We start from the raw sequence: 12273 nt of genomic DNA on the forward strand, positions 1-12273 counted from the left end.
AACATTTGTTGGATGACAGTTTATTCTCACAACCACCTGAGAGGCAGCTATTATCATGCCCATTTTCAAGATGAAGAAAGTGAGGCTCAGAGAAGGGAAGTGAGCAGCCTGCTTCCCTGGCACTCAGAGCGGAGTCTGGGTTTGCTCCTTGCGCAGCACTAGAGGTGGGGGGAAGTGAGCTTAGGGGGCCTGTCCCTTCCCTTCTCTGAGCCTCACTTTCCTAGTCTGTGAAATGGGCACATGCTGTATTTCCCCGCAAGGGACGATGAGACCACCCATGAAAGCTGCACAGCCCAGAGCAAGGGTCAGACAGACTGATGCTCCCTTCCTCCTTGGGTTTGCCCCAATATTCTAAATTTCAACATGACCACACCCGGGGTCCATGATGCCTGTAAGTCACCCCTCCTTCTGTACAACAGGAAGGAGCTGTACTTGATCGCTGAGTTGCTACAATAAAGTACCGAAGTGGCTTAAAACAACAGGAGTGTATTGTCTCACAGTTCTGGAGACGAGCAGCCAGAAATCAAGATGCCGGCAGGGCCTGGCTCTCTCGGACAGCCCTAGGGGAGACTCCTTCCTCGCCCCTTCTAGCTCCTGGAGGTTGCTGGAAATCCTGGCGCCCTCGGCATCTGGCCGCGTCCATCACTGTCTCCGCCTCCGTCTTCACGTGGCCTCCTCCCTCCGCTCTCGTCCGTGTCTGCACTTGGCGGCGTCCTCTCTGGGTCTGTCTTCCGATGACGACACCAGCCACACTGGATGTAGGGCCCACCCTGGTCCACTATGACCTCATCCTAACTAAGTGCATCTGTTCCAAACAAGCGCCAATGCTGGGGCTCCAGGAAGGGCGTGGATTTGCGGGGGGGACACTCTTCGACCCGGTATACGAGTTGTAGTGGAGAAGGGGTCGGATTCGGAGACTGGCAGGGCCAGGACTGGATTCGCCTTCCTTCACCTGTTTGCCTTTGGACGTCCCTGAGTCCAGACCGTAGATTCTCCAAGTCTTGCTTCTTTCTTACCCTGCAGAGTGAAGACAGCAACCCGACCTCCGAGGGACGTTGAGAGGAAAAGACCAAGAAAGACCTGACAGCAGAGCCTGGCACAAGGAGACCCAGCCTCTCGCCGTGGCCCCTCCCGGGCCAGCCCCGTCCTGCCCAGGTGGTTGTCCTCACGCTGGCCTGTCATCTCCTGATCCAGTGACCCTGTCAGAGCGCTGGCGGCGCTCTTGGCTGAGCCACGTCTCTGTTCCTCAGAGCCTGTCTTCTGATCAGACAGGGGAGCCTCGGGAAGATGGCCTCGAAGCTTCCCTCCGAGCTCTGGGGCCTCCTTACAAAAGCCCGAAGGAGACTGGGGTTCTCAAGAGCCATGACTGGTCGGAGGGGCGTCCTAGGGAAGGGACTGAGGTTTCTAGGAGAAAGCTGCCTCTTCCATCTGCCCCCCGTCACCAGGTCCCCCAGCCCCCCAGGCCTGGGAGGCAGCCGACTTCCCCAAACCAGCGAGCCTCTGCCGGTGAGGAGCTCCCCCAGATGCGCGCCCCCAGTCCCCTGGACTTGCTGCTCTTCTGCTTGGCAGCCCCAGCCCCAGCCCCAGCGGCTGCCCCATCAAGGATGCCCTGTGTGAACCCGAACTGGGGGGCACTCACCTCAGTTTACCCATCTGCAAAATGAGACCATCACAGCCACCCCCGGCGCAGGCCCGAGAAGGAAGGGCGACAGCGCGGAGAGGGACATCGCAGGGACTTGTCTCTCAGGCCGTCAGCGGGGCCTTGTCCTCTGCCTCTGGGCTCACGCACACATCACCCCCTCCCGGCCTGACTGTCGGTCTGAGGACCCTACAGCATGAGGAGTGCGGGTGCGAGGGGCCGGGGCCTCCCAGAGGGTTAGGAAAGCGAGCACGACCCGCTCGCTGATGGGAGGAGGGAGGAGGCTAGTGGGGACAGAAGGGCCCCCGCGTGCCAGACGCCGGGCTGTGTGTGCCGGCTCGTTTCATCCTGACAGCCGCGCTCTGGAGCCACTGGCAAGATGCCCGTTTTGCAGAGGAGGAAACTGAGGTCGTCTGAGGAACCGAGGCAGCGGCTGCCAGGGAGCCTCACAGGGAACCGAGGCAGCGGCTGCCAGGGAGCCTCGCGGGGGGTTGTGAGACGCCGATGCTCAGCATCAAGCCCTTATTTACTCGACTTACCTGTTTAGCCAGGACAGCCTCCAGGCTAAGCCAGCCACGGCTGTCCCTTGATCCTAATAAGCCCCAAGAAGCTGCTCTTATTTTAGAGGGGGCAGCAGGGGCTCAGAGAAGTAAGATAACTTCCCCCAGGCCACAGAGCCAAGAGCTGGGCCGGAGTTTCCCAGTCCCAAAGCGGGACCGCTTTCTCACACCTGTGTGCTACCTGCACAGGTGAATGATGCCATGTAGGGCGGTCCAGACGGCCGGGGTCAAGGGTGGCAACGCGGGCAGCAGGGATGCGATGTGTCATCATTTCCACCCGTGTTTTGTGAAACGCGTTCAGCCCAAACCTGGAAGGTCTACTTTTTAATTTCTACCTATGCAATTTGATACGTAGATTAGTCTAAGTGAAGACAAGCCAAAAAATGTGGTGCGTGCGAATGACAGCACATTTCTAAGCTCTCGTCACCCAGGTGCCAAGGGATGGCTCCCTCAGGTGGCCCGGCTGTGCCCTGCCCAACACCCTGGGACCTGTGTCCCTCCCCAGCCTCCCTTGCGGCTGCTGCTCTACTGTTCCTTTGGGTGCCCCGCATGGCCCCACCCCAGTGACTGCAACTCTAGCTGCAGGCCCTGGACAGCTGGATGGAGCCACGTCCTCTCTGCAGCTGGCTTTCGGAGTCCTCCTCCCCCAGCAGAGGGACCCAGCGCCACGCACTGGCCCCAGGCCTGGCTGCCTTCTGCTTACTTACCCTGGGCCTTCGTTTAAGCGCCTGGCCTCCCCTCTGCGGCGCAACAGGAAGAGGGCACAGGAATTGAACCCAACAGGCCCAGGTTAGCGTGCTGGCTCTGTCGCCGTGACCACGGCCACGTCTCCTCGCTGAGCCTCGGTTCCTTGGCCATCAGGCAGCTTCGGCAGTACCGACTTCACAGGGCGATCGTGGGGCTGATAATGACAATGACAAAGACAATAACGATAATTACGACGGGCGGGCTCCATGCCAAGGGATTCCATGGCTCTCACTGATCCTGCATCAGCTGGAGAGGTGGCTATTATTTTATTGTCATCCCCACTTCACAGGTGAACCTGTGGCAACGAAAGTTCCTGGCACACACGAGGCACTTGACAAGGGCTAGTTCTGTCTTATGACGTGTGTTTTTTCAGCAGTCTAAACTCATAAACAAAAGCAGCCATGCTCAAGCCAGGTGGGGGTACTCAGCCATGGTCCCCGCCTGGGACGTTTGCAGGGGTCCCGCTTGCTCTGTGACTCAGCTGGGGAACCTGAAGGCCCAGGCTGCTTCCTTGTTCGGAGAGAGCTTAGCCTCAGACCCTCCCGGCTGATCTGGTGAGGAGGGTGCTGGGGTCCGGAGACGTGGCCAGCCCCACTGATATTTCTCTGAACTCCTCTGAGCCTGCGTGTCCTTGCTTGTGTCTCAGTGGAAGGTGGCTGGGAAGGAGTGGTACATCGTGGATGCTCTGAGGCTGCTGGTCCGTAGCCTCTCCATCCAGTGTAGTCACGTGAATGTGTCTGGGTCAAAGATCAATCCGGGAGTTCCCGCCGTGGCACAGCGAGCTAAGGATCCCGTGCAGTCTCTGCAGCAGCTCAGATCGCTGCTGAGGTGTGGTTTAAAGCCCCAGCCCAGCGCAGTGGGTTAAGGATCTGACATTGCCACAGCTGTGGTGTAGGTTGCAGCTGCAGCTTGGATTCAATCCCTGGCCAGGAACTTCCATATGCCACAGGTGCAGCCCAAAAAAGAAAGATACTGTCCAGTCCAGTCCACAAAGGGGCCATAAGGCAAGGGTCACGTGTGGTGAGGAGGGGGCATGCGCTCTCCTTGTGGGGCGGGATGGGCCCTGTGTCCCCACAGCACAGCAAGTGCGGCTTTTTGTGCCTGCTGGGAAGCATAGTTACTGCTTGTATTTTGTTGTAGTGACTCTCCTTAGTGTAGGTTTATGGTCCCTTCTCTTCTCCCATTTTATAACAAAACTCTTATTTCTTTTCCTTACTTCATGGCGCTATTGTTATCCCATGTGTTCACCTAATAAATGTTGGAATCTACCCCCAGTCCCTTCTTTGGAAGTGGACATGGCACGAATGGTGGAGAGGGCGAGAAGCACGGATGCAAGAAGCACGTCACATGTCGGGTAAAGACGGACCCAGGCTTCACCCTCACCCACCGCAGAAACTCCCAGCACCCTCCCAAACTCCCAGCACCCTCCAAACTCCCAGCATCCTTCCCCTGAGAAGCTCCCAGACCCCACCAGTCCTGCCTCCTCTGTTCCCGTGCCTGTTTCTATCCTCCTCACCCTCGGCTGGAATCATCTGACCTCCCATCTGTCTAGCAGTGAGGTCCTCCGGCGCTGGGTCTTTATCCTATTCCCGCCTCAGGCCAGCAGAGGACCTGAATGGGGGTGGGGGTGGGAGGCAAGGGGGAAGGAAGGAGGAGAGGCCTCACGAGGCGCAGCATTGGAGCTGGGTCTTCAGATAATTTCCTGAGCACTTGGTAGATGGCAAGGGCGCTTCCAAGAACAAGAGTGACAAGTGCAGAAAAGTCTGTCCTGCAGAGACAGGCCCAGGACAGGCCCTCAAGAAGCGACAGCCAGAGCTACAATAGGGAAACACTGGAGGCCACCTGGAGGAGGCTGCATTATGCCACAAGCACACAGAAGAAAACTATGCAGCTCTTAAAAAGAATAAATCGACCTCCATGAGCTCACACAGAAAGACGGCCATAACGTCACCTTAAGGGAAAAAAGAAGTGACAGGAAAGTCGTCGTGTTATTCCAGGCCCCGTGTGTGGTGGGGTTCTGTTTGTCGGCACTGCACGTGTGCATGACATTTGCACGTATGTATGCACGTGTGTAATTATACATACGTGTGAGTGTGTGTGTGTGTGTGTGTGTGTGTGTGTGTGTGAAGGATTCCTCCGAGGTGTTAAGATTAGTTAGTTCCATCAAGAGCCAGTACCGGGGGTTGGGAGAGCCCCCCTTTCTCTCTAGTTGTGCATCGTTGGATGGTCTTACAACAAATTGAGCACAACGAAGGCAAGAGGAAGGAAATGCTGTAATGAGGCATGAGTGCCCAGGAGGAGGGAGCCCACCACCAGCCCAGCGACTCGTAAGGGGTCCGGCAGCCTTACCTCTTTCTCTCCGTCGGCTCAGGTCAGGCCTGCTGAGTGCGGAGGTGCGTAGACGCCGAGTCTGATAGGGAGGCCTTGGGAATGTTTCCAGAAAACCGGGGAGATCAGAATTAGGTGAACTGGGCTCCACGGAGAAGGGCTGTGACCCCCTCTGGAGACGCCGAGGTGTCTCAGATCCTGAGTGTCAGCCCCAAGCTCGGGAGGCCGCCCCTTGCTGGAGCCAAGCTCTCTTCTCTCCGTGGCCTTGGGATGGAGCGGTGAGGACAGGACCCCACATTTCTGGATCAGGAGAGAGCCTTAGAGATCAGCAAGCCCTCTGTCCGCTCATCGCATTATCTGAACAGGAACAGAGCCGCTGAGACGGTTCAGGCCAGAATTCAGGCACCGCGACTGTCAAGTGGGAGCTCGTCCAGGCGGGAGGGAGGTGGCGAAGAGAAAGAGCCAGGGTCTTAGAGACGGACCTGGTTCTTGGCCTGGATGCCCGCCCTTGAAACCCTGCAGCCTCAACCGCCTCCTCAGGAAAATGGAGACAACACTGCCTACCCTGAGGGTACGTGTGCGAACTGAGGATGGGGTAGGAGGAAGTCCCCAGGTTTCGTGGGCCCTGATCCGTGGCGTCAGGGCTGAGTGGTACCTTTAGGGAGACCTGGGAATTTATGGATCAGGTCAAGGGGAGCTGGCGATTTTGACTCTGGTATTTAAGGTTCTTGGCCTGGCACACCTCAGAGAGTGAAATCTGCACCCAGCCCGGGCGAGAAAAAGTGGAAGAGGGCAGCAGTTAAGAATTCAGGTCGGGGAGTTCCCGTCATGGCTCAGCGGAAATGAATCTGACTAGGATCTATGAGGATGCAGGTTCAACCCCTGGCCTCACTCCGTGGGTTAAGGATCCAGCGTTGCCATGAGCTGTGGTGTGGGTGGCAGACATGGCTCAGTTCTGGTGGTGTGGTGGCTGTGGGGCAGGCGGGCATCCACAGCTCTGATTCGACCCCCAGCCTGGGAACCTTCGTATGCTGCAGGTGCGGCCCTAAAGAGACCATAAATAAATAAATAAATAAATAAATAAAAGAACTCCGGTCTGGTGTAAGTCCTTGAGGCAAATTCTAGTTTCTGCATTTCTAATCGTCGTGCCCTCTGGAGGCTTCAGGTTCTGCATCATAAAAGTGGGGGTAATGTTAGTAACACATGTAAATTACCCAGAACCGCCTGCCGCTCTTCGCTCTTCCGGGTTGTAAAGGCAGAGGAACGCAAGGCCTTTCGCCTGAGAGAAAAGGATCCAGAGTTCCTGGTGGGCCTCAGGGGATGGCTGGGAACAGAGACCCCCAGAAAGAAGAGGTCCGTGGCTTGGACCACCAGCCAAGCTGTGCTGCAGAGGCGAAGGCTTAAGCGTCGGACTGAAGCTGAAGGCCAGCATTACCGCCTTAGCGGCTTCGTCACTGCACTTCTCTGAGCCTCAGTTTCCCCACCTCCCAACGTGGACTGTCATGCCTGCTCCTGCTGGGCCAGAACACGTTAGAGTGAAACCCTAGACGCTCCTTTGCCCAAGGGCCCTCCCTTCATCTGCTTCTTTCCCAGCTCCTCCCTCCTGGCCACATCTCGCGGTCCCAGAAGAACAGAGCATGGAGCTTGGAGTCTCAGAGACTTGCGTTCCCGACTCAGAGCATCACCTGTCACCTGCGGGTCTTTGAGCAAATCACTGCGCTTGAAAGAATCTCAGCTTCCATGTCTGGGTGGGGGAGTTTCTTCCGTTTCACAAGGTCACTGGGAGCAACAACGGAGAGAATGTGTGTGGACGTGCCTCACGCAGTACTCTGAGCAAATGCTCATTGTGTGACTCTCTACAGCCATTCTGCGGGGGCGGGGGGCGGGTACCTGCATTCCACGAGTCACTAAGAGGACAACCTCATCTTAGTCTCCTTAACCGAATGATCACCTTGAAACTGAACAAGGAAAGAACACATACGTTGAATTTGGGGCCTTGTTGAGATAGTAGCTCTAACCCTGTCGCCTTGGCCAAGTCACTTTATCTGCCAGAGTCCCAGTTCTCTGAGCGATAAAGAGGCAGTGAACTCATCAGAAGGAAACAAAATCAGTACTGTGAAAAGCTATCTGCACTTCCACGTTGCATGCCACATTACTTACCACAGTCAAGACCTGGAGGCCATCGCGGTGTCCGTAGATTGATGACTGAATAAAGAAAATGTAAGATACACACACAGACACTGACACACACACACAGGTAAGTTATTCGGCCATAAGAAGAAACTGCCATTTGTGACAACATGAATGGACTTTGGGGGCATTATGCAAAGTGAAATAAGTCAGAGAGAGAAAGGCAGTTAGCGTGTATGGTCACACTTACATATGGAATCTACAAAACCAACTCATAGATGCAGAGAGCAGACTGGGGGTTGCCAGAGATGCGAAGTGGGGGGGGGGATGCATAAAGGTGGTCAAAAGGTAGATTTTCAGTCTGAAGTCCTCTGACGCTGTCGATGGAAATGTAAACAGGGAAGCTGCCGCAGAAACCAGTGCGGGAATTCCCTAGATCCAACGAATCCAACTAGTATCCATGAGGATGTGGGTTCAACCCCTGGCCTCACTCAGTGGGTTGGGGATCTGGCGTTGCTGTGGCTGTGGTGTAGCCTGGCAGCTGTAGCTCCTACACAACCCCTAGCCTGAGAACTTCCATATGCCCTAAAAAGCCAAAAAACAAACACAAACAAAAAAAACCATGGAGATTCCTCAAAAAACTGAGAATAGTGTTGCCCCATGATCCAGCAATGCCATTCCTGGGCATATACCCAGATAAAACTGTAATTTGAAAAGATACATGCACCCCTATGTTCAAAGCAGCATTATGTACAATAGCCAAGGCATAGAAAAAATCAAAATGTCCATGGACAGATGAATGGACAAATAAGATATGGCATATACATACAATGGAATATTACTTAGCCACGAAAAGGCTGAAATATAGGAGTTCCCATCATGGCACAGCAGAAATGAATCCAACTAGGAACCATGTGGTTGCAGCCTGGCCTCAATCAGTGGGCTAAGGATCTGGCATTGCCATGAACTGTGGTGTAGGTTGCAGACGTGGCTCGGATCCTGCATTGCTATGGCTGTGGTGTATGCCAGCAGCTATAGCTCTGATTAAACCCCTAGCCTGGGAACCTCCATATGCTGTGGGTGTGGTCCTGAAGAACAAAATAAACAAAAAAAGGACTGAAATATGAAATAATGCCATTTGCAGCAACATGGATGGACCCAGAGATATCAGACTAAGTGAAGTCAGAAAGGGAAAGACAAATATATGAAATCACTTTTATGTGGAATCTAAAATACGACACAAATGAAGATATCTACGAAACAGAAACAGACGCATAGACATAAAGAACAGACTTGTGGCTGTCAAGGGGAGCAGGGTGAGGGAGGGGAGGATTGGGAGTGTGGGATTAACAGATGCAAACTAGAATGTACAGGATGGAAAATCAGCAAAAAAAGGTCCTGCTGCAGAGCACGGAGGGCTAAGTTCAACATCCTGTGACAGGCATTTACGGAAAAGAACATACAGACACACACACACACACACACGTGTGTGTGTATATGCATAACTGAGCTACTTAGCTGCACGACAGAAATTACCACTACATTGTAAACCAACTTTACTTCTATAATTTTTTTAAAAGATACAAATAATTCCAAAGCATGGAATCTACAACGCGGTGACTATAGTTAATAATACTGTTGTGTATTTGAACGTGGCTAAGAGAGGAGATCTTGAAAATTCTCATCACAAGCGAAAAACTTTATAACTAGTGTGGTGTGGGTGATAACTAACCTTACTGCAGTAAAATCACTTTGCAGTGTATGCATACACATATCACATCATTAGGGTGTGTAGCTAAAACTGATATAATATTATATGTCATTTATATACTATTTTTTAAAAGAGGCATTAATAGCACCTACTTCACAGGGTTGCTGTGAGGATAATGACAATAATAATAATAACGACGACGACGACGTCGGAAACAGACATAAGGGAGGGGCCAGGACCTGGCTTCACCATCACCCACCTGGGCAGAGCAGCTCTGGAGGCAGACCAGACACCAGATACTCAGGCAAATGGAGGTGCTTCCGTCAAGCGGACCGTCACCGGCCAACACACCTGGACACACGGCATCACCCGTCCTTAAGCTCTTACTCAGCGGGAGAGCAGCAGGCTTGGGAGTGGCGTGCTGAACGTGGGTCCCTGCACGACTCTCTGCACAGCCTCTTCGCACACAGTGACTGCTTCCTGAAGCAAAGTCTGGACCTGGGGATCTGAGGATGAGCTAGCTCAGAACAAGGAAGCAGCCCGAGCATTCAGTTTGCCAAACTGAGTCACAGAGTAAGCCGGACACGCGCCAGTGTCCCAGGTGGGAATAACGGCTGTGTACCCGGCTGGGCGTGAGCACGGCTGATTCTGTTTATGAATTTAGACGGCTGAGGAAACAAAAGCCAAAGGCAGAACCAGCATCTGCCAAGTGCCTTCCCTGTGCCAGAAACTTCTGTTACCACGTCTTCACCTGTGAACTGGGGATGACAATAAAATAACAGCAACCTCTGTGGGTTGACGAAGGATCAGTGTGAGCCATGGACGCACTTAGCCTGGACTCTGGACTCTCTCACCCCTTAAGTAGAAAGAAGCCTGTATTGCCATAAAGCACAGGGCAGCGGGGAGGGTGTCACAAGAGGGGGTGGGACCGTCAGAGGAAGTGAGGGATTTGGTTTGGGGGCGCTGAGTTGGACGTGTCTGTGGGACAGCCAGGGAAGCCATCTGTCTGGCAGGCATTGATGTAAAGCCCAAAGCTCTGGACAGAGGTGTGGAAAGAAGAGGTGTGGCCCAAGATGCGGACTTGGGAGTCCCTGGCACAGAGACGGGGAAACCGGGGAGGGGCTAAGACCCCAGGATGATGTGGCGCAGGATGTGAAAAGAGCAGAGAGCCAGAGGCTGAAGGACACCAGCACATTAGGGGGAGCAGAGCAAGGGCAGACTGCAAAGGATTCTGGGAATGAGCCGTCAGGGACCTAGAAACGGTGGACTCATGCAAGCCGAGAGAAGAGGGGGTTAGTCCATAGTGCGAGTGTTGCAGGCAGGTCAAGAAATCCAAGCTTAAAAGCATGCGTTGTATGTTTTCTCAGACGGGGGAGACCAAAAAGTGAAGCAGCAGCTGCCCCCCCTATATACCGCCAGCCCCAGCGAGGGCGAGGCCAGCTTCTCAGGCTCACGGGAGAAGTCCCAGGCAGTCGGGGGCCTTGCAGAGGCGCCCAAAGGCCCTGGAGAGGCACCGCGGAGGTGGGGAGGGGCCGGGTCCCTCTGCATGGGACCTCGCCAGGCAGCTCGGAGCCTCCGTTTCCTCCATCCAAACTTTATATTCGAGTGCTAAGGACTGGATGACATCATTTTATTTTTTATTTCTTATTTCTTGCCTTTTTGTCTTTTTAGGGCCACACCCACGGCAGATGGAGGTTCCCAGGCTAGGGGTCAGGTCGGAGCTACAGCTGCCGGCCTGCACCACAGCCACAGCAGTGCAAGATGCAAGCCGAGTCTGCGCCCTACACCACAGCTCACGGCAACGCCGGATCCTCAACCCACGGAGCGAGGTCAGGGATCAAGCCCACAGCGTCGTGGTTCCTAGTTGGATTCGTTTCCACTCAGGAACTCCCTGGATGACACCACTTTATGAGATATATCTAGGGCACCACGGGCACTCAACAGACGTTCATACGCTCACTCTTCTTTTTTTTCTTTCTTCTTCTTCTCCTTCTTCTGCTTTTTTGCTACTCCTGCTGCATGCACACGTTCTGGGGCCAGGGATGACACCCGCACCGTAGCAATAACCGGAACCACAGCAGTGACAATGCCAGATCCTTGACCCACTGCACCACAAGGGAACTCCTCCCTCACTCTTCATTTTTTAATTTTAATTTTAATTTTTTTGCCAAGCACATCAAGCACCTTTGGAAAATAACACATTCCACAAATACTTTTTTGTGTTTTTTGGTTTTGTTTTGTCTTTTTGCCATTTCTTGGGCCGCTCCCACCCCTACACCACGCCACAGCAACGCAGGATCCGAGCTGCATCTGCGACCTACACCACAGCTCAGGGCAACGCCGGATCCTTAACTCACTGAGCAAGGCCAGGGATCGAACCCGAAACCTCATGGTTCCTAGTTGGATTCGCTAACCACTGCGCCACGACGGGAACTCCTCACTCTTTATTTTAATATAAAAATATCTATCCCTAATGATGATCCCGAATCAAGAAAAAGTTAAATCCAGGCCGTGTATCCTCTTTGGGGGAACACAGGGAAGAATTCAGAAAAATTCAGTCACACCTGGCTTACTTGTGAAGACAGTTGGTCTTGGTGATGGGGTAGCCTGGGCATGACCGCCAAGCTCCCCTCCAGACCCAGAGTCCCGTGCTCTCCCCGGAGAAATGGTCACCTGCAGATTAGCTCTCCATTCGGGGTGGTGAGGGGCCTGCCCGGCCACCCCAAAAGGCCCAAGGCTGGGGGAAAGGGAAGAAAGCCGTGCAGAGAGTAACAGAGGTGTTGGATGAGGTCTGGTCTAAGAAGGTAAGCCAGGTCATTCTAAAATGACTGTAGGAGTTCCCATTGCGACTCAGGGGTAATGAACCTGACTAGGAACCATGAGGATGAGGGTTCCATCCCTGGCCTTGCTCAGTGGGTTAAGGATCCGGTGTTGCCATGAGCTGGGGCACAGGTCACAGAGGTGACTCGGCCTCGTGTTGCGGTGGCTGCGGTGGAGGCCAGTGGCTGCAGTTCCAATTCAACCCCGAGCCTGGGAACCTCCATGTGCCGAGGGTGCGGCCCTAAAAAGACAGAAAGAAAGAAACGCTACAAAGAGTCAGGCACTGTTTACACTTACGCCAAGCACCGCGGGAGCTGCTTGGACGTGGGCTCAGTCCT

At 54.0% G+C, this 12273-nt stretch overlaps 1 protein-coding gene across 16 annotated transcripts in view; it reads right to left on the bottom strand.

Annotated features, from left to right (window-relative positions):
* LOC102166622 overlaps window positions 1-12273 on the bottom strand; it is a 116969-nt gene continuing 104696 nt past the window's right edge. For 5 of the 16 annotated variants that reach the window (XR_002345260.1, XR_002345256.1, XR_002345262.1 and 2 more), the window contains 3 exons: window positions 5296-9621; window positions 2907-3100; window positions 1-1017 (listed from right to left, as the gene is read on the bottom strand). Coding sequence is in view for 1 of the 16 variants with exons in the window: in XM_021096969.1 (XP_020952628.1) it covers window positions 4541-4557; window positions 5296-5369; window positions 6489-6553; window positions 9375-9621 (403 nt within the window). In the remaining 15 variants the exon portion in view is untranslated. Of the gene's footprint in view, window positions 3101-4462; window positions 4558-5295; window positions 9622-12273 lie in introns of all 16 variants that reach the window. The other 11 variants (XR_002345258.1, XR_002345267.1, XR_002345266.1 and 8 more) reach the window with 11 other exon arrangements.

This window comes from Sus scrofa, chromosome 6 (genome assembly GCF_000003025.6).
Source record: "Sus scrofa isolate TJ Tabasco breed Duroc chromosome 6, Sscrofa11.1, whole genome shotgun sequence".
NCBI lineage: Eukaryota > Metazoa > Chordata > Mammalia > Artiodactyla > Suidae > Sus > Sus scrofa.